This window comes from Choristoneura fumiferana, chromosome 2 (genome assembly GCF_025370935.1).
Source record: "Choristoneura fumiferana chromosome 2, NRCan_CFum_1, whole genome shotgun sequence".
Lineage (NCBI taxonomy): Eukaryota > Metazoa > Arthropoda > Insecta > Lepidoptera > Tortricidae > Choristoneura > Choristoneura fumiferana.
Window position 1 is genome coordinate 6,833,692 of NC_133473.1, and position 22,049 is coordinate 6,855,740.

The 22,049-nt window shown below is 42.5% G+C and overlaps 1 protein-coding gene across 1 annotated transcript in view; it reads left to right on the forward strand.

Annotated features, from left to right (window-relative positions):
• Positions 1–781: 781 nt before the first annotated feature.
• The window catches only part of LOC141445414 (uncharacterized), a 38,834-nt gene continuing 17,566 nt past the window's right edge, over positions 782–22,049 (forward strand). Inside the window, exons 1-5 of the mRNA XM_074111255.1 lie at positions 782–1,094; positions 9,670–9,817; positions 10,445–10,550; positions 16,140–16,198; positions 17,527–17,738. Of these exons, the coding sequence (XP_073967356.1) occupies positions 793–1,094; positions 9,670–9,817; positions 10,445–10,550; positions 16,140–16,198; positions 17,527–17,738 (827 nt within the window). The 5' untranslated portion in view covers positions 782–792. The remainder of the gene's footprint in view (positions 1,095–9,669; positions 9,818–10,444; positions 10,551–16,139; positions 16,199–17,526; positions 17,739–22,049) is intronic.

Sequence of the window (22,049 nt, forward strand, 5' to 3'; positions counted from 1 at the left end):
TGCTAATATTATTTAATTCGACAGTGAGAAGGACGGTATGATACGAACTTCGATTTTCCAATTTCGTAGTAGCACCCCCGCGCCACTCGCATTCTTCGATAACCTAACCAACAAAAAAATTGAAAACCCCGAAATTGTCACTTCAAAGTTCAATATCTCAAAAACGGCTGAACCGATTTTGATAAAACATTTATTTAGGTATTTATTTTCATTTATTTATTTCTTTCTTGTCTAAGAACCATCGCTAAAAGCCCTTTTTTAAATAAAAAAACCCGCATTCAAATCGGGTTACCCGTTTAAGAGCTACGGTGCCCAGACAGACACACAGGCACACATAGCGGTCAAACTTATAACCCCTCTTTTTGCGCCGGGGGTTAAAAACCAAAGACTAAATAAATGAAACACTTCAACTTTACATAAGTAGTAGAAGTAACGAATGTAATACCTCCAACATCGCCTTAGGTATGTGTAGCAGGAAAGCAACAAGTCCCTATGACTCGACAATGGCTGTGCGATGCGAAACGCTCAGTCAGCAGTCGGCACTCGGTGATATAACTTTCTCAACTCGCGAAAACTACAATTACGATTTATATTACACAAAAATAAGTCTGTGATAGGCCTCGAACAAGTACCTATCTTACATTACATGCTTGTTTATGAGACGAAATGTTCCTCTTTATTATTATTATAAACGTCCATTCCGTTCCGTTCCGGTCACAACATGGATTTAGTTAATAAATTATCTATAATTTCACAATTTAGCCTCTTAAAACATTTATTTTCGTGTCGCATATGAGGTTCGCTTGGTCGCTTCAAGCGGCCGTTCTGTTAGCTACATCTTGGTGTTGCCATGCCATCATGCAAGATAAATATGACCCGAACACACTCTGGGTCGCCCTCAACGAGCTGGGAGAGGGGAACATATTCCAAGTATACCCTAGACTGCTGGCTGAGATACTGCTCCAGGAAGAAGCAGCGAGGCAAGAAGGTGATACAAGTGAAGCGGAGAAACTCGTCCTGCCCAGCGATAAGGAATGGAGACTTCAGCAATATTTCTATCTGGTTGCTATGCAGAAAAATTTGGAAATGGAACAGCAAGTATTTTCACAAGTTTTTTTCGATGTCTCCCTCGTGTTTCAAATTTACGCACACACAGGCACACACACAAACACAAACTTTCGCTTAGCGTGGTAGACTAACGGCTTAATTTATGACCTTGTGTAAATTTTGTTTGAAATTTGCCATAAGCTTTACGGTCAAGCAAAATATCGTGAGGAAACCTCCACACACCTACGTCGTGTGAAGTTCCCAATCCGCACTGGGAAGTACGGCTCAAATTCACTGATTCTGAGAGAAGGAATCTGCCTAGTAGTGGGACGTGTAGATAGGCCGATATTTATAATGTAGGTATTATTTGTATATAACTGCTCTGTCGATGGCACTGAATGGCTTATCAGGGTAGAACTTTTTCGCTGCAAATGTCGTGTTGACGTATCCAAGTTATGTGAAAGAAATAATCGTGAAGTTAACAGAAAAGGTTTCGCGCTAGTATCCGATTTAGTTTTCTTGACTCTAGGTCTATGATTGTAGATTCTTTTTACCTACGTATTAACGGTTACAGTTTCCAAGAAAAAATGGAAAAAATTCATTCAGTTGGGTGGTTTTCATTGACGCACAAATGTAAAGGCCTTGGTATTTAATGATATGAGAATGATATTGAAAAGCGTGACAAAGCAGTCTTACATAAATAGAAACCAATTATTATATCATAAACGTATGCACGAGTATCTGCGTATTTTACATACAGTCGAGAGTAAAAACATTATATAATTTTTACTTGCATCACTTTTAAAATATTCCCGTGTACCTGAATACGAGTACATATAAATCGTTGTATGAACTCTGAAATAATTTTATTGAATATATTCAATTAAAGAAACTGAATCGCTCACTTTATGATGTTAATATTCCATAGCTACAGTCATCAGCACCAATACCTGACACAATAAGCGTACTTATGCACAGTCTTATCATATATTTATGTATATATCTGATAAGACTCTATTTCTAGGGCCGGAAGGACGTGTCATATTTTTGCACGCTCCGCTGTGGCAGATATTAATGCTTGTGACTGTACATCTATCAATAAAATCATCATTAAGTTTAATATGAAAAGTTTTTGCTAAAAATTCCATTTGTGATACAAGATTTTTTTGCTGACTGTACTTGTATTTGTCAACCAAACTACATTTGCATACCAAATTTCAAGTCGATGCCATTAACCGTCGAAGAGTTCCGCCTGTAGAGACGTTCCTGACCAGACTACCAGGTGTCACTACCAAATTATTATATTGTCACGCAATTTACATAAGTATTCCAAATTTCAAGTCAATCGAACCACTGGAAGTTGGTCGAATTTAACTTATAAGATTTTATTACAGACAGACAGACAACGGGACAAGTGAAACTAAATAAAAACTTTTTTTTTATTGCTTGAGTAAATAGCAGCCTAAGGTATAAAATAAACCTAAACTTGGATGATTCCGTATAAAATACGAAATCCTTAGAAAAATATTACTTATTTTTTTCATAATGGTTACGGAACCCTTTTTTGGGCCAAGAGCGTGTCGGGCTCTTGGCCGGTTTGTTAAAGTAGTAAGTGACGATTCGCACTTCCACTGTACATCTTCGGGTGTTCTCAATAGGTGCTAATAGAATAGGGATAAATAAGGATACTACCATTTTATCTTAGCCCTTAACACATGACTTAGAGTTAGGTGCTTTCAATGCTGTTTTACCCCCAACGTAAAAAGAGGGGTGTTATTAAATTTGACGCCAATGTCTGTCAGGCATTGTAGCTCTCAAACGGGTGGACGGAGTTCGATGCCAATTTTTTACATGAAAGCGACAGGTTTTCTTGCGGTGGTTCTTATATGTATACCTAATATGTTTAATTAGAATCGGTTGGGCTCAATAATGGCTCTGGCTATTATTGAGATATTGAACTTTGAAATGACAATCGGGGGTTTTCAACTTTTCTAAGTTGGTTAAGTTACTAGGTTAATAGTGACGTCACAGCTTCCTATTCCTATACAAAATCTATGTGCATAATCAAGTTTTAACAGCTCTTACAGTATTCAAAGATTTATAATTTTATCTACCCAATTTGAACCTTTTTGTTTGGTTTACATGCATGTAGGTCGCTAGGGCGGCTCGACCCTGACCCGAGAAGCATAGGTTCCGTATGTTACCATACGGAAATAACCTACCGGCTTATCTTAAGATGATCGGCAATGTGCTTACGGTTTACAAATGAAGTATATGCCAAGCGAAGCATAGGCACCAGCAGGGCTACTACGAATTCCGAAAATCGAAGTTCGTGTCGGTCCCTCTGACACTTTTACTATATATACCACGCGCCATATAAATCTGCTTAAAAGTTCATTACTAATACTCAGTTTTGACGCATTTTTGAGATATATTTTTTTATGCGACGTCTTTACGTTACTCCGTATTATACCTTTATAGTTTTTGTGGTACTAGTCGTGGCAATGAAATTTTAGGCAAAGTTAGGCGGCGGAAGGTAGGTATAGTACGAGAGCGAGAGGGACGATACGATTCGAACTTCGATTTTCGAACTTCGAAATAGGCCCTCTTAATATGAGTCGTGCCAACTCGAATCCCTCCGGGTTACCTGAACACCACTGCCCAGATCTTACATCCGCCTTTCCTTCACTCACCGCTTTAAGCCCCGTTTCCAGTAATAATGTGCGTGGATGTGTTGCGATAACTGTGTTTTTCATTAACCAATAGAAACGCTTCATTTACCTTGCCTCGCTCCGCTCAGCTGTTTCCACCAGAGATGTGCTGTGCGAAGATGTGTAAATAAAGCGTTTCTATTGGTTAATGATATGTTAATGAGAAACACATTCCTCGCAACACATCCTTGCACATTATTGGTGGAAACAGAGCTTTAAAGTAGTGTCTTCTTTGTCACGGGTTGTCTACCAAATATTTTCACGCCACACCACTGATAGGCACCTATTTTATGTGCATTCATCAACTAAGAACACGTGTCTCTATTATACATTCTGGACAAAGATGAATACTCGTAGAACGTGTTGATTAGGGCATTACTAACCTAACATGCACAAAGCCTGTTACCAAACGCAGAAGTGATTATGATGTGGGATTTACAGTCGCAATAGGTACATTTATTTTATTTTTTTATTCATCTAATCAAATAAATTACAACATCAGAACATTCCTGAGAGGAACTCTACTCGGTATTTCGATCATTATGATGAGAGTAGAGTCACGTTGTATTATGTATTAGCGTATAGGATTAGCCAAGAACGAAATAAGTTAGGTGTGCGAGTATGTTTTACTTTGACATTATCCATATCCATACTAATATTATAAATGCGAAAGTGTGTTTGTGTGTTTGTCCGTCTTTCACGACGTAACGGAGCTACGGATCGACGTGATTTTTGGCATAGATATAGTTTATGGGCCCGAGAGTGACATAGACTACTTTTTATACCGGAAAAATGCAGTTCCCGAGGGAACAGCGCGCGAAAACCGAATACCACGCGGGCGGAGCCGCGGGCAAAAGCTATAGTACCTAATAATTATTTAATAATAATTTTACATTGAAAATTTGCACACCTACATGTAGGTTGAATACGCATGTACCAATATTTGTATTTTAAGACCGTGTAACCGTATTCATACAAATAAATATTTATGATTTCTGACAAAGGTTCAAAGCGCTCGGTTGTTTTGTGCGATAAACGCTGCGTTAAAGGCAATGCGTTTGACGCAGATAATTTAATTAAATTTACTAAACATTGTTTTAAGCGGTGAGCGCAGCGGCAAACGCATGATTGATAATTAGATTACGTGCATTGTGATTGGTTAGATTTGATGTGCGTCAAACGCATTACGTATAACGCAGCGTTTATCGCATAAAAGAACCGAGCGCTTTAATTCAAAATTCAAATTCAAATCATTTATTTCATGTAACAAAGACACATAATATATTAGTAGGTAAATACACTAATTCGGACTAATCGGACAGGTCCTAGAAATAGGTACCTACTATGCATCTCAGTTATTTTCCAAATCAAATAGACTGGCAAACGAGCAAGTGGATCACTTGATGTTAACGCCAGCACTACGAGTCCACCGCTCATGGACACCCGCAACCCACAACTCGAGTTGCATTGTCACTAGGATGAGTACGCGGCTGTAAGGGCCAGTACAGACGGACTGCGTTCCAACTGCAACGTAACCGCAACTGCCGACTGCCCAAACATTTTTCGTTGCAGTTCGATTGCAGTCGGCACAACTGCACTCTGACTGCAATTGAAATGTATGGGCAGTTGGCAGTTAGAATGCAGTCCGTCTGTACTGGCCCTAAAATGAGACGATACAAATTTTGTGCTACGTGAATAAATTTACATCAAAATTTCCAATACTGAGCCGATTACCCATAGCTTCATTCACACTTTACGATGATTCAATTCTCACACAACTTTAATTATAGACCTTATAGCGAGGGCTTTTAAGTCCACTTTGACTTGCATGATCATTAGTTTCCGCTGTTCGGCGAGCTATAAGGTTATTACAACGAAGTGCGAAATTCGAACTTCGTGCCTTTTCGTCCCACTGACGCTAATGTTTAATACGAGAGTGAGAGGGACGGTATGATACGAATTTCAATTTTCGAATTTCGTAGTAGCCCCCCAGTTTGCATGTAACGTCTCAATGTGATTACAGTCGGCCGATGATTGCATCAACCCATTTTCATGCTTCTAGGCTATTGTATGTATCTAATCGACATTGTAGGTTATACCTGAATACCTACATATAGTTAGGTTAGGTATGTTATGCCATAACTAGACTTTGCCCGCGGCTTCGTGCGCGTAATCCATTAAGCTAAAAAGAAATTGTACGAAAACCTATGAGTGGTTTTATGTCAGGTACAGTGTAGTAGTCTAGTTACAAATACCAATTACATGTTTTGTGGGAGCTGTTTAGGAAGTAAGGTCATATTGTTAGTCTCTAAAACTATTTTATAAGAAAATAATGTATACACTTCTTTTTGCTCTCCTTGAATAGATAAATAAATAAACACACTGACGCCGGAGGCGGAGCGGTGCACGCGACGCGGAAGCGGTGCCGGTTGTAATATTCGAGCTAACATGAAAGAGGGCACACAGAATACCGCGTGGGAAATAAGCTTCTTTCATGTTAGCTCGAATATTACAACGGGTACCGCCGCCGCGCCGCGCCGCACCGCCCCGCCACCGCTCTCTGTGCTTTTCAAGCTTTAGATCCGGCAGTTGAATTGAAATTTCCAAAAATTACTTCATGTACTTTATTAACTTTACGTACAAAACGCTTGCGCTAAATACATGTCTTTAATTCTAGCAGTTCAAATGGGATTATACTCCAATCCTGTGTGAATATCGCGATATAAAGTGACTCATAAATATCTCCTAGACATTCAAATTCAAATTCAAATGATTTATTCAGTAAATAGGCCGCAATGGGCACTTTACAGGTCATTTTTTTAAACTACCAGCGCTTTCGGAAAGACCATCATTGCCAAGAAGAATGCGCCGCAAGAAACTTGGCAGATCAGCCATCTTATCTACTTACTATTCATCCAAATGCGTCCAGACGTCTCAGCGTGAAGGAAAAATGGTCCTCATTTGTGTTTGTGCCAAACAACGGGCAAAAAATTATGTCTTTAGACTAAGCGGTTAAAGATTTTCGGGTTTTACATGGATCCTATGGGAATATTGAGATAAAAAAATAGCTTGTGTTAATCCATATATGTATAGGTAGAGTCATTCACGATGACGCGTGCCGTGGTTCTTATTACAATGTCATTAATGGTTAATTTCGACAAAATTACGCGTCTTCGTGGATGGCACTAGGTATAATATCTATCCATTTATCTACCTACCAAATTTCATCGCAATCCGTTCAGCCATTTTATCGTAAAGGATTAACAAACACATGTATGCTATGCACCCTCCTACCCACGCACGCTCTTACCCATAAACTTTCGCATTTTATTATTAGTATACTTCGGTTTTTTAGGGTTCCGTAGCCAAAATGGCAAAAACGGAACCCTTATAGTTTTGCCATCTCTGTCTGTCTGTCTTTCTATCTGTCTGTCTGTCTGTCTGTCTGTCTGTCTGTCCGTCCGCGGTTTTGCTCAGGGACTATCAATGCTAGAAAGCTGTAATTTCGCACGTAGTGTACCTCCCGTACACGTAAAGCGGGGGTTATTTTTTTTTCTCATCCAACCTTATAGTGTGGGGTATTATTGGATAGGTATTTTAAAACCATAAAAGGGTTGCTAAAACAGTTTTTCGATTCAGTGAATTGTTTGCAAAATATTCAACTTTTAAGTGCAAATTTTCATGAAAATCGAGTAGTTTAAGAGTAAATAGCAGCCTAAGGTATAAAATATACCTAAACTTGTAAGATTCCGTATAAAATACGAAATCCTTCGAAAAATATTACTTATTTTTTTCGTAATGACTACGGAACCCTATTTAGGGCGTGTCCGACACGCTCTTGGCCGGTTTTATTCAATAAACAGACTGGTCAAGATTGTTTACCCTTTTTATAATGCACTCATACATAGAGGGTTATAGGAACTATTCGCATCTCAAGTTGTCAACTCGCACGCAACCTCTCAACCTCCCAACCTCCCGTAGTTTTTTTTTCAAAGAACAGAAAAACAGTTTATTCTAAGTTTATTCATAATTCTGTTCCACTTCTGTTCTGTGTTTTTTTTTAATTGCAGAGAGGTTGCAAATAAGAAATACTGGCCGGAAAAAATGCCATGACATTACTTGCTGGCGATAAAAAAATGACACAAATTTATTCAACGACCAACACCATTTTCTACACATTATACAAAAATCTAATAGTATTTACAAAAGAAATCAATTTGGAGAACATAACGACATACAGTCGACTGTCCCAGCAATATTATGGATATTTATTAAAGGAAATCTACTCATGTTTTGTGTGTGGTTTTTGTAACATGGGTAATAACGACAAATAAATAAATGGAGAAAACAAAAACATATGAAAATGTGCGTTCAATAGAGTGAGTACTGAGGGTGCATTTTCTAATTTTTTTTAAGACGATCCTTTAGATTTTAATCTAAAGCTTAAAGTTTAATGCCTTTTAGCCTCTAAGTCTTACCTAGTCAGTGACTTGTGCACGCTCGTCTAAAATTGAAATATATCAATTAAAACTTAGGTACCTACTCCAAATTATGTAGGTAAGTAAACCTGTGTGTGATGATGATGTGCCATGGTTCACAATCAGAACGGAGTTACAGCATTTTGGGAAAGGCAGGAAGCAGAAATGTAGTGATTAACGCATACAAGGATTTGACGCAATTTAAATAGTAACGGCAGAACTATTAAATCTACCGTTTGACGACCGGATGGCTAAGTGGTTAGAGAACCTGACTATGAAGCTTGAGGTCCTGGGTTCGAATCCCGGCCGGGCAGATATTTGTGTGAATAACACGAATGTTTGTTCTCGGGTCTTGGATGTTTAATATGTATTTAAGTATGTATTTATCTATATAAGTATGTTTATCCGTTGCCTAGTATCCATAGTACAAGCTTTGCTTAGTTTGGGACTAGGTCAATTGGTGTCAAGTGTCCCATGATATTTATTTATTTATTTTATTTTTATTTAAGTTTAATTAGGAAACAAAATCCTCGATGAAAACATTTTTTTAAGTCAAGTTATTCGGCTAAGTACAGTTAATTCTTGGATTTCCAGTTGATAAGATTGTGGCAAACTGAGAGGCGACAACCTATTTTTTTCAGTTATTTAGACATGCCACCTATACCACTGTGTATACTTACTAAAAGAGCGAGTGCATAATTTTTTTTTTAAGTATACAAAGGAGTCAATTAAAGATAAGTGCTTGGATTTGCTAGACAACCCTGTGGCGTTGTTTGATCTATTATATAGAGAACTTTTTAATTAAGACACATTTCGAACGATAACCTAACCAACAAAAAGATGGAAAACCCCGACTATGTCACTTCAAAGTTCAATATCTCAAAAACGGCTGAACCGATTTTGATAAAACATATCTAAGAACCATTGCTAGAAATCTTGCTTTCAATTAAAAAAAACCGCATTTCTAATCGGTCCACCCGTTTAAGAGCTACGGTGCCACAGACAGACAGACACACACACAGACATACAGACACACATAGCGGTCAAACTTATAACACCCCTCTTATTTATGACCCAACAGGGCTTTCCCAGAAACATCATCCATCATCATCATCATTATCACTAATATCACGACAAATCCCTTTTCCAAAGATTTCCACAAATCGCGATCCATAGAGGAGCCATACAGCTCGCTTGTGTATTGCGTTTGTATCGTTTAAGAAATGCGGTGTGCAAAAATGAAAATTGACTTTATTTTTTTTTTTTTTATTTATTTATTTATTTTGGAGAACCAACAGCTTTAAACATACAGATTAAAAATAACAATAGATACATAAAGCCAATTACAGGTTCTCGCCGGTAATAGCAGTGTAGGCAGCACAGCAATCAACAGACAGCAGTGCAATTAAATAATAAAGTTGTTCTCTTTGCAGAGAAAATGCCGCCATGGAACCCAAACCATCAGACGAAGCACCAGAGGAGTGGGCACCTTGGAATCTGGTGGTATCCATCAAGAATGCCCATGCCCCGCCGCCAGTCGCTGTCCACACTACCCCCGGCCCTGCCTGGGACATTGCTCAGGTTAATTTCATATAGCTTAGACTAGGCGGTTTGCTGCGACTCCGTCCGCGTAGAATTCGTTTTCGCTATCCCGCGGTAACTATGCAATTTTCCGGGATAAAACTATGCTATGTAAGGACATACGCGGACGGAAAGGCTCCGGGACTCAAATTATGTATACCTACCGAATTTCATCTCAATCGGTTCAGCCGTTTAAACGTGATGAGGTAACAAACAGATTTACAAACTTTCGCATTTATAATATTAGTGGGATTTGAAAACTTTTTGTTTCGCGACTTTACATCAACAGATTACGCGCAACCAACGCATATGGACCTTTGAGTGTTTATCTGCTCGATTCTAGATAAATACTCAAAGATATGAACGGGTGAAGAACGCGCGTATTTTGTACTGTAGGTACTTTCTTGGCGGCGGAATGACGTGAATGCGTTTGAAATTGTTACCTGAAATGTGTACAGTCTAGCACCAATATTTGACACAACAAAGTGCGCATAATAAGCATAAATATCTGATACGACTCTATTTCTAGGGCCAGTACCAGTAGGATATGTCAGATAATTTTGCACGCTGCGTTGTGGCAAATATTAATGCAGGTAACAGAAGCTATTGTATTTTTTTTCGATGCAGGTTATAAAAGCGGCTTATCTGCTCAGCAAACCACCGGTGAAGGTGAATTTTGAAGATGAACAAGAAATGCGCTGCGTGTACTCCCTCATCTACGATGTGTTCCGATGTAAGTCCTACCAAGGATACATTACGGTGCCTCTATAAAATGCGTTTCAATTGAAAATGCGAGCCCATTATGTCCTCGTTTTCGAAGTTTAAAAATTACGAAAAGTATTGTATTGTACAAACAAATGAAATTAACAGTTACGAAGGCAAAGTTTATCCGTTATAAAAGGAAGAAATTATAAAGAGGGTAAAGTCGTTAAAACAAGACGTTTATGCGTGTAATAAATACTTAAACAGTTAAAAAGCGCACAAGTTTAATCGTTAACCGCATTAACCAATACGTTTCATGTGAATTTATATGTGGCACATAAATTGCTTTCCAAACGTCTAAGGAACTGTCACGAAGTGTAAAGTTGGCAACGGGCAGTAAATAACGTCACGCCAGCCTCGCATGTAGTTTACAGCCTTTCTGAAACGTTATTTAACTTTTATCACTCCATCGCTGAAAGCCTGCTGAACTTTCATTTAATACAGCTTGTAAACGAGATTCCAAACTACAATTAACTGAACAAAGTATTAACTAACATCGCGCTAGGCAATCGGCTCCGGAAAAAGTTTAAACTTCATTTAAATTTGGAGGTATAAGGTTCTATTTTGAGAAATCTTTCTTCATCTGGGTAAAAAGTTGCTAGGTTAAAGAATCAGTATGAAACGTAATAAAAAGTTGTTTATTACGTTTTGTACTGATTTTATTCGTTCTATCAGACAATTTTTATGGCTGACATTAGAAGTTATTTTTATTTGCCATTCGTGTCTTTTACTTTTCTAGTATAGAAGCGATAAAACCAAGGCCAATCGTCGCATGCCACTCGAACAGAAAGCGTAACATATAAACATTGGGTATCGGTATTGGAATCTTATTTCTACTTCTTCATGTAGTAACATATATGGCGTGTCATGTGAGACATTTTGTTTCCATGAAGCATTATACAACCCTTTTTCCCTGCGTGCAATTGCATACAAATAAGCGAAGCTCCCTATATTTTAATTTTAAATTAACCTTATACTCGTAATAGCTAGCTTACCTATACTTACTCCTTCCCAGTTTTTTAGGGTTCCGGAGCCAAAATGGCAAAACGGAACCCTTATAGTTTCGCCATGTCTGTCTGTCTGTCCGACCGCGGCTTTGCTCACGGACTATCAATGCTAGAAAGCTGTAACTTTGCACGGATATATAAGTAAACTATGCCGACAAAACGGTACAATTAAAATTCAAAAAAAAATTTTTTTAGGGTACCATCCCCCATAGGCTTCTTCTTCTTCTCGTGTCGATGGCTTCACTCGTTTAAAGTATCCGCGACCAGAAAGTAGCGGTGTTTATTGCCTTGTCCGTTGCATCTCGGAGGTCTCGCCCAGTACAGGTGGACGGGCATGCTGGGCAGGACATCAAATGCGACATGCTCTGGGAAGCCGTCCCACAGCCACACTGGGTGTTTGGTTTTTCAGGAAGCCCCACTTTGCAAGGTTTTCCTTACACCGGCCAACCTGAGTCCGAAGTCTATTAAGGGATTTCCAGGTTGACCATGGTTGTTTGGCCCCAGCTGGTAACGACTCCGCAGGACTCACAAATCCATCAGGCGGGGCACGCGTGGTTCTCCACCGTGAGAGTCTGGTGCGGGATGGGGAATCCGAGATAGGGGTGGTGGCACTCAAAAAACTTCGCCGGCTCCTCAGGCGGGCTTGTGGCAGCTTGTGATTATACAGAGGGTGCCGAGGATCCTGTTCCTGTTTCCGCTTTTCTATACTGCACGCAACCTCTCTGCGAATCTCTGGAGGGGCAATTCCCGCCAGCGGGTAGAGCTGGTTTAGCGGAGTGGGTCTGAGACAGCCAGTGACCATACGGCAAGTGTCATTCAGGGCCGACGTTACCAGCTTGGCGTGAGCCGAGCGGTGCCAGACTGGACACGCATATTCCCCAGCCGAGAAACTCAACGCCAGACCAGTAGTTCGGAGAGTGTGCGCATTCGCTCCCCAGTTCGTCGAGGTTAACCTTCGGAGCAAGTTATTACGCGAAATCACCTTGTGCTGTGTGTTGGCGCAGTGGCTTTTATACGTGAGCGTTCTGTCCAGGGTAATGCCAAGGTATCGCGGGTGAGGGCAGTGCTCAATGCGCACTCCTCCCCACGTGACGTCAAGCGGCCTGCTCGCATCGCGATTGCGTAGGTGAAAAGCACATGACTGTGTCTTGGCAGGATTTGGTCTCAGGCAGTTTTGCTCGTAGTATTGGCTTAGCGTTTCAAGAGCCGCAGACAATGTCCCTTCCACGTCCCCAAAGGTGCCGCTCTGCGCAGCCAATGCCAGGTCATCCGCGTATAGAAATCGTTGAGTGTTCGGTGGGGCAGGCTGATCGTTGGTATAGATGTTAAAAGAGTGGGTGCTAGCACGCTACCCTGCGGGAGGCCATTCTTTTGAGATCGCCAACGGCTAGTTTCAGAGTGCAAGTGGACCTGGAAACGGCGATTGTGGAGCAGTTCACGAAGGATGTTCACGAAGCCGGCATCATTAGTAATGCCAGAGATCTTTGCGAGTAGCCCACGTATATTGACCGTATCGTATGCGGCAGACAGATCCACGAAGACCACCCCCGTCACCATACCACGTTCGTAGCCATCCTCTATGTACTGTGTGAGCTTGAGTGTTTGGCTGGTGCATGACTTTCCCGGCCGGAAACCGGCCTGTTCAGGAATTAAATGCAGCTCAGCTATTGGACCAAGTCGATTCAGGAGCATGCGCTCAAAGAACTTGAACGTGTGACACAGCAGAGAAATAGGTCTGTAGCTTTTAGCATCCGAAGGACTCTTCCCAGGCTTGAGGAGTGCAATGACTTTCGATTTGCGCCATGCCCTAGGTATTTTAAGCGAAAGCAAGCAGTTATTGAAGAGTCTTAAGAGCCAGGCTCTTGCTTTCGGTCCGAGGTGTTTGATTTGATCCACAGTCAGATCGTCGACGCCAGCAGCCTTCCCGTTCTTCAAACTCTCCATTGCGCAGTCAAATTCCTGGAGCGTAAAGGGCTTGCTCAGATCACCCGTACCTCCCGTGAGCAAGAAGACTCCAGGTGCGTTCTGCGCAGGCGACCGGCAGGTTTGCCGTTGAGTAGCAGCTGAGAAGCTACTTGATTAGCTGATACCTGTCCAGGGTTCGCGGCCGGTGGGGGGTCACCCGTAAGTTTGCGGAGGTTGGACCATGCCTTTTTGCTGTTATGGGTCATATCAGTATCGACCACGAGTTCACACCATTTTTCTCGTCTGCTCGCTGAGAGTTCACTCATCAGCTCCTCTCCAGCTTGAATGGTTTCCTCGGAAAAGGGGTCGCTACAGTACATAGCCTCGTAGTCAGCAAGAAGCTCCGATGAGGTAGAGTTTAGCCCGGGATATAATTTGGGCGGCATCCTCTAGGTATACATTGGCGTGATACTGTGCGAACGATTCGAATGAATTCATCATACTCTGATGCCTCCGGTACCAACGAGCACAGACCTTGATCAACGCTCTCTGCATACTTGACCCAATCAGCCTTACCGAAGTTAAAACGACGGCGAAAAGGGGCCCTGACAGGTTGCACGACCGCCCGGATTCGGCACATAAGGGGTCTATGTTGTGTCCGTGGGATCGGTTTGCAGATGGTCTTGACACAGTGCGAACCCATTCTCTCGCTCGTGAACATCAGGTCGGGATTGTACCCGCGCTTCCAGCGTCCGCTGTTAAAGGAGGGTGGCAGCTTGGGGTCATGAAGGAGTGTAAGATTGTTCGCCTCCGCCCATGCTTCAACTTTTTCGCCGTCAGAGTTTGTATCCTGATATCCCCACGATGTGCTATGGCTATTGAAATCACCCACAATAAGGCATGGCCGACGATCACCGACTGGGCAGACCTCCCACGGAAGGAACGCTTGTGGCGGCGGTTTGTACACTGATGTTACTATGCACTGTCCCATGTCCAAGCGATCAACTCCATCGATTCGGCAGATACACAAGAAGAAGAAACGACCCTCAAGTTAGGTCTTGTGAAGACCGCACTACCATGCTTTGCGTGAGGTATTTCCGCAGTGAGTGTCATCCCAGGTATAAATGGTCTTGTGTGACCGATGTCACGATGGGTCTCTTGAGCGCATAAAATGTCGCATTGCGTCTCGCGGCACAACTCTGAGAGGAGTAGTGCTTTGTCCTCCGAAAAGCCCTCTATGTTGATAGAGATGACTGTCAGGGCTGGCTCTAAAAAGTGCCGTTTCGTATCGCATTTGATCGCAGGGGAAACCATCGTAGGGGAAGGATTAGCCGACCAACTCTATGTTGATCGTTGCCCGGGGTGCGCCAGACGCTAGAATTGCAGGTTAGAAAATTTCCAGATGCGTCATACGGGAGGCTCCTTCCATGCACCCCCATAGGCGTAAAGTGGGATGATTTTTAATTTCTCATCCAACCCTATAGTGTGGGATATCATTGGATAGGTCTTTTAAAACCATTACGGGGTTGCTAAACGATTTTCGATTCAGTGATTTGTTTGCGAAATATTCAACTTTAAAAGTGCAAATTTTCATTAAAATCGAGCGTCCCCCCTCTAAAATCTAAACCGGTGGGTGGAAAAATTTGAAAAAAATCAGGATGGTAGTTAATATACCAAACTTTCAAGGAAAACTATAACGGCTGAGTTTGCTTGAGAATTATTTGTAGTTTATGAGTAAATAGCAGCCTAAAGTATAAAATATACCTAAACTTCCAAGTTTCCAAGATTCCGTATAAAATACGAAATCCTTAGAAAAATATTACTTATTTTTTTCGTAATGGCTACCGAACCCTATTTTGGGCGTGTCAGACACGCTCTTGGCCGTTTTTTAAAGATAATTGATACTTGGAATAGCTTCTTTCCTATTTCTAGCGTCAGGTACAAAAACAGATTTTAAACCTTTTGCCATTCTCTCTACCAACATGAAGAGTCAAAAGATGTTCATTCCAGTAGGTGATGTTCCTAATGTCCAGAGTTGGGACTTAACTTGACATTGGCAATAGTTGCAAAGCCTAAATATCAAAAGAACTAACGAGTATATACTTAGGTCTGTACTTAAATTCATGGGTCACTAATATTTCGCAACTAACGTTTGCCAACCTGATTCATTTCGCAATTTTTCATTTCGCAACTGTTTCATATTTCTGAAGGGTTCTACACGATGGCCCTGAAATAAATCCTGAAATATTTACAGTTATAGAGTTTGCGAAATGAACGGATACCAAAATTCATACTTATGTTTTAGTATGTTGATTGCATAAGTAAACCGTGCTAGTGTAATGATTTGCCCTATAGTAATCGTAATATCATAATATATCATAGCTTCTCAAGCAAAGGATCGTGGGTTCAAGCCCCGGCTCCTGAGTTTTTCGGAAACAATTAATGTGGTTTTTTATTTATTTTTTACTACGAGCTTTACGGTGACGGAAGCATCGTGAGGAAGCCTGCACACTAAGTGCACACCTCTGCGAAGATATAATACAGCCCAAGCCTTTTTAGTCTAAAAGAAGGTCTAGTTGGGCGTTTATATGAGCAAGACCAATATAGATAGACCGAAATGATATAGGTACTTATGTTAATTGTTACAGATAAATCGATCTTAGACCAAGCTATAGAAGACATCGACTTTTTCGGCGATTTCCCCGAGGTAAACAGTTTACAAAGCAATCACATAATTCACAAACTTGAACTTGCACGAAAAATGAAGGTTGTCGTTATCAAGGCTGCATATTAAATCGCATGTTATCAAACGCAATAACATCAGTGATTTCCAACAGTAGCTATAAAAGTATCGTCCCATCTAACTCGCATTAGGCCTTAGCGGTCTCGTGACCCGGGCCATTTCTTTTGAGGACGCTCACGAAAATGAGCTCTATATTTATTGCCAGTTATTTCTGTTGAAAGAATCGGATTTGGGGGTAACAAAGTGGTTTCGATTAATGTTGCCGCGATTCGCGCTGTAGCGGATTAAGCGAGACGCCCTAGTTTCAAATTGGCCAATTTCGGTCGGTAGCTTAAATTCACTTTGTTGAAATTGTCGCTGTATTTCAATAAGTTTTTAGAACTGGCAGTGGTCCAATAAGCTGCTAGAGCAGGACTATGTGTTTGCAAACGATTCCAGTTCTAGAAAAAATGTTCGTAGCAAAGAGTTGTAGGTACCTACAAATTGGTACGTTAAGTACTCTATCAAACGGATGCTGTTACAGAATTTTGTAATCCCTAAGGACTGTAAATTTTTACCTTGCAACTTACTCCGACCGAGACGTCGTTTTAAATCATACAATAAGTAAATATTACCAACTATTATGTATACTTTTGTTTTGTTTGTCAATTGTGTGATGTTTCTCTTCTTTTGTACAATAAAGAGTTAACATACATACATACTTTTATACAAATTTGACACTTCTCTACTACTTTTTCTTTATTATTTTTTGACATGCGCGATAGTAAGTAGTTTCATTCGGCTATGGCATACAACATGATGTGCCCTGCTCATTGCAACCCAGAGGGTTTGAGGCTAACAACGTAGAGATGTATTGTTAGCCTTAAAAGTTACTGAGTTGGACAAAGCCGGAACTTTACTAAGAGCCAGTAACGTGAAGTACCTAAACGCTTTTGGTAGGCAACCCGGAGTGGGAGAATCGTGAGTTAGTTATGTATTTGGACATTATTCGGAAGCGACATCTAGCAGTTAGGTATATGTGGGTACATAAGCTTAATAATAAAACATTTGGGTGGAAGCCAAAAAGTTGAACCACATTACATTGTAGTCAATTCATAAAATTGTGTGGTGAATTTGCGAGTCACAACGGAAAACTTTCATATAAATCTTAAGTACCTACCGAACTTTTTGAACTCCACCATATATAGGCAACCCGAGTGGTTACGATGCTACGCTATGTACTTTGGTAGTGCCGTAGTATAGGCACTAGACAGGGGCCATTAGGACCTGCTTATGACAAAACCTTTCCACAGTTCGGTGACAAGCGCCACACAGTATGGCTCTTCCTGATGGAGCTGACTCGGCGTCGCTGGGGCGCGAGGCCGCGTGGAGAGATGGAGCGCGCGGCCAAGATCCTTCGAGAAGCTGGCTCCCCTTACTGTGACGTCGAGGCCACTGTGTGGGAGCAACGGGTACACTTCGCTGCGGCCATAGCCAGGATACGCATCAAGAATAGGGCTTTCTCGTTAGTAATCAGTACTACACCTATCTGTACAGTCACCTGCATTAATATCAGTCACAGCGGAGCGTGCAAAAATATCTGACACGTCCCAACGGCCCTAGAAATAGAGTCGTATCAAATATTTATGCACGCTTTTTTGAATCAGATATGGGAACAACATCAATAACATCGAATAACCAATACCGTGGTGAAAAATCAAAGAGTATAGATTAGGTTAGGTACCACACCTATATTCTCGGAAAGCTAAATTGGTATCACGTATATAACACTCGTTCATAGCCTTTATCATCATCATCAACCAACAACAGTCCACTGCTGGACATAGGCCTCTTCCATGGCGCGCCACACACTATGTCTTCAGCCCCTCGCACTCGCATCCAGCGGCGGCCTTGGGGGGTGGCGAACAGGGCAATCGCCCGGGGCCTCGCGCGACAACCCAAGCAAATTAAAAAATATATACATTTTCGCATCACATACTTTTCTCGAAGGACAAAGGGCCTCGCAAAGACCTGCCGCCCGGAGCCTCGCAATGAGTACGGCCGCCGCTGCTCACATCCATCCGCCGCCAGCGACCCTCCTCATCACGTAACCTTGTCATAATAAGTAAAAAGCAGTGGTAAAAAGATTTTTGTCTTTGATCGCTGCTATCCCTTTATGCCGTTAAAATCGCGTTTTCCGATCGTAAATGGCGACCACTCGTACTGTGCAGTTTGCGTGCAATTTTGCCGACCACAAAGAAAATATTTGGACGGTCGTGATCGGCATTTACGGATACGTTGTGGTTGGATGTAGGACAGTCAGAGAGAGAGAGAGAGAGAAGAGGTGTGGTGCAGGTGGTAGAACCTTGTACAAGGTCCGCCCGGATTGCTACCACCATCTTGCTCGCTAATCCTGCCGTGAAGCAGCAGTGTTTGCACTGTTGTGTTTCGGCGTGGAGAGTAAGACAGCCGGTGAAATTACTGGATACCTCAATCCCATTTTAGGCCTCTAGGTTGGAAACGCATCTGCAATACCCCTGGTGTTGTAGATGTTTATGGGCGGTGGTGATCTCTTACCATCAGGAGACCCACTTGCTCGTTTGCCATCCAGTCGAACAAAAAAAAAGGAGACCGTATGTAACAGCCCTTTGATCTGATACCTTTTAGGTACCTGTAAAGGTCTCTGCCCATGTGTCAGGCAAAAATATACTATTGTGTAACGTGGCGCTCCGGCGGGGAGTCGAACCCCGGTCTCCCGCAGGACAGGCGAGGGGATTGACTGCCACGTTAGATTGCAAACGTACCGTGGCACCTTCGCGCCGCGCTAACATTAGCCTACGATCCAGTGCGGCTGCGCACTGAGGGTCTGGAGGCTTTCTATACTCGGACTAGCTCAGGGGTCTAGGTCAGGGAGATGATGTAAACACCGATTTGATAATACACAATACTGAGGGCTTTTATGCCTGTTTATTGATAACTAGTAAACCTACACCTTAAATACTAAATCACTACTTAAACTACGGCGAACTTAACCTACGGTTATTCTGTCCACGCTATCACTGCGCGAGAACGATCGCACCGCGGCGGCGGGACAGTGTTTAGTAAGGACGGCACGGACGGTTATTCACACCACGCTACCACTGCGCGAGGTCGATCGCACCGCGGCGGCGAGGCGGTGGTTAGTGGATACGGGATGGACGGCGGGTCTGGCCACGCTCCACTGCGCGAGGTAGATCGCACCGCGGTGGCGGGTCAGTGTTTAGTACGGATGTTACGGGCGGTTATCCTCACTCCGCTACCACTGCGCGAGTCGATCGCACCGCGGCGGCGAGGCGGTAATTAGTGGGTACGGGAGGCTAGAGGGGGTTAGCGGGGAGAGGAGGAATCAGAGGGGGGCGTCACTCGACGGCCCCACACGTCCAGCCAGGCTGCGCGAGAGATCGCACCGCTCCGGTCTAGTCGCGTCGGAGGACGCCGGGCAACTGCCGCTCTCGGCGGCGCGGCGCGGTTATATACTATCGCGGGGTATGGTGCGGTGCGCGGCGCGCGGGGCGGCGCTGAAGTGTTGTAGCGCACGGTCTGGCTCGCGGGTGTCGGTAGCGGTTGCGTCAGCCTGGCGCAGTGTTGTAGCCGCACGTTCCTTGACTCGTGACGGGTTCCCTCGTCACATCCCCCTCCCGCTCGTGAAGATTTTTTCTTCCGGGAAAAAAATCACCGGTGAACCTGTTGGACTACCTTGTACGATCTGTACTGCCTGCGGGGGGTCCACCTGTGTTCGTGCGGTTGCGGGTAACGGTTGATACTTATCTGTATGAATTGTGGGTTTGTACGGGACTACGGGTTATATGTGAAACCTAAACTTCCAGTTGGGTTTTTCCATTTTTTTTTTCGTTTGTTTGTACTGTTTTGGTCACGGCTGTTTTTTGTATTTGGGGAGCCGTATGCAACACCTTCTGTGGTTGCCGTTGCGCGGCTTCCCTCTCCTCTTATTTTTTTTCCTTTCTTCTCCCGTTGGTACCTTCCGGTCCAACTGGGGAGGTCTCTGTGTCCGAGTTCCTTCTCATCGGCGTGGACTCTTGCCTAATAGCAAATGTAACGGTGTGGCTCCTACTTAATGTCGTTATTTCCGGTTTTCTAATACGGTTTTTGCTGCGGGTTATTTGTAGGGGGCGGTCGGGATCTTAGTTTTATTTCCTTTTTTTTTTTGTTCTGTTTTGTGAAGGGTTTTATGTCTTTTATATGGGCTGTTTTTATTCGGTTTCTCTTGGCTTCGTCTCGTAATAAGTATATTACTGGTGACTTCCTTTCGGCGACCTTATATGGTCCCGCGTATTTTGGGCTTTGGTTCGCGCAAAAAATTTTTATTCGCATCTGATAATGGGTTTGTTTTTTTTTTAATACGTAACTGTCGGGCTGGGTTTCCCACTGTCTCCGTTGTTGATCGTAATATTTCTTTTGAGTTTCTGTCTGGTAGTACGGTTGTGCTATTTTATTTAGCGTCTTTGCCGTGCCCATACGGCCTGCTCCTAAGGCGTCGTGGTTCTTTTGTCGGATTTCGGTTTTTTTCTCTTGCTGCACGCACATTTTCTGTTCTGATTTCTGGTCTAGTTTTGTTCCGTATGTTGGGTTTGTTATCTTTTTATAGAATCTTCCTTCTTTTATGCGGTGTTGCTCTTGTTGTCGGTTGTTGGTTACCTGTTTTATTTTTGTGTTGTACCATTCTCGGGGCTGTTGTTGATATTCATATACTGGGTTTTTGGATAATTCATCCGCTACTTGATTGTGTTTACCCGGTCCGTTCTTGAGGTCGACTTTTGAGAATATTTGCGCGTTTCTCAACTTTTCTAACGTGTGATCTATTTGCGGTATCGGGTATGCGTCCTTTTCGGTCATTTCATATTTCTTACGGAAGTCAATACAGACTCGGCGGTCACCATTCTCTTTCTTTACTAGCACTATTGGTGAGCTATACGGGCTTTCGGACGGTTCTATGACGCCTTGTTCCAACATGGTTTTCACGTGTTCATCAATTTTCTTTTGCTGGTGGGGTTTCCTCGGGTAGTATTTTTGCTTTATTGGTTCATTGTGTTTTAGTTTGATCCGGTGTTCCACCCATGTGTTGCCTATCGGGCTCTTGTCGCATTTCTCAAACTCGGCGGTCAATATCTGTTCCAGTTCCTCTTTTTGTTTCTGTGTCAGGCCGGTATTGTTGTCTTCCACTTGGTTTTCTTTTGTGACGTCGCTGTCTTCTTTTTCAGCTGGTGTGTCTCCCCATTGAAGGGTCAGTCCCACTCGTCTCAATACATCCATTCCAATAATGGTGCAATTTGCTGTTGGCAACACTCTAACCCAGTGCTTAAATGTGATTCCATTCAGCTCTATAGAGACTAGGACGTCCTTATTATTTCCACCTCGTTACCGTTTGCTAGTATTATTTTCCTACGCCTATCCTTCTGGGTTGCGTTGCTTTCGACGCATTTCTTGTACGTATCTGTATTTATATATGTGTTAGTTGAGCCTGTATCTATCAAGCATTTTTGTTTTTCTCCCATTATAGATGCTTCTTTGAAATACCGGTTGTCCTCCCTTTGTATTTCATTTGCTGCTCCTGCACCTTCCTTTGTCCATCTGCAGCAGCTTTTGCTCAATACTCCTACTTTCCCGCATGTACTGCAGAATATTTGCCTCCTGCCTCGGCATTCTCTTGTGGAGTGTCCCGGTTTGCCGCATGACCAGCAGCATGTTGCGGAGTTGTAGTTGGGTTGTATTTTCCCTCGCCCGCTTGTTGTGCCTGGTCGGTGCTCCATTGGTGATCCCTTTGGTCGGTAATTGGTTT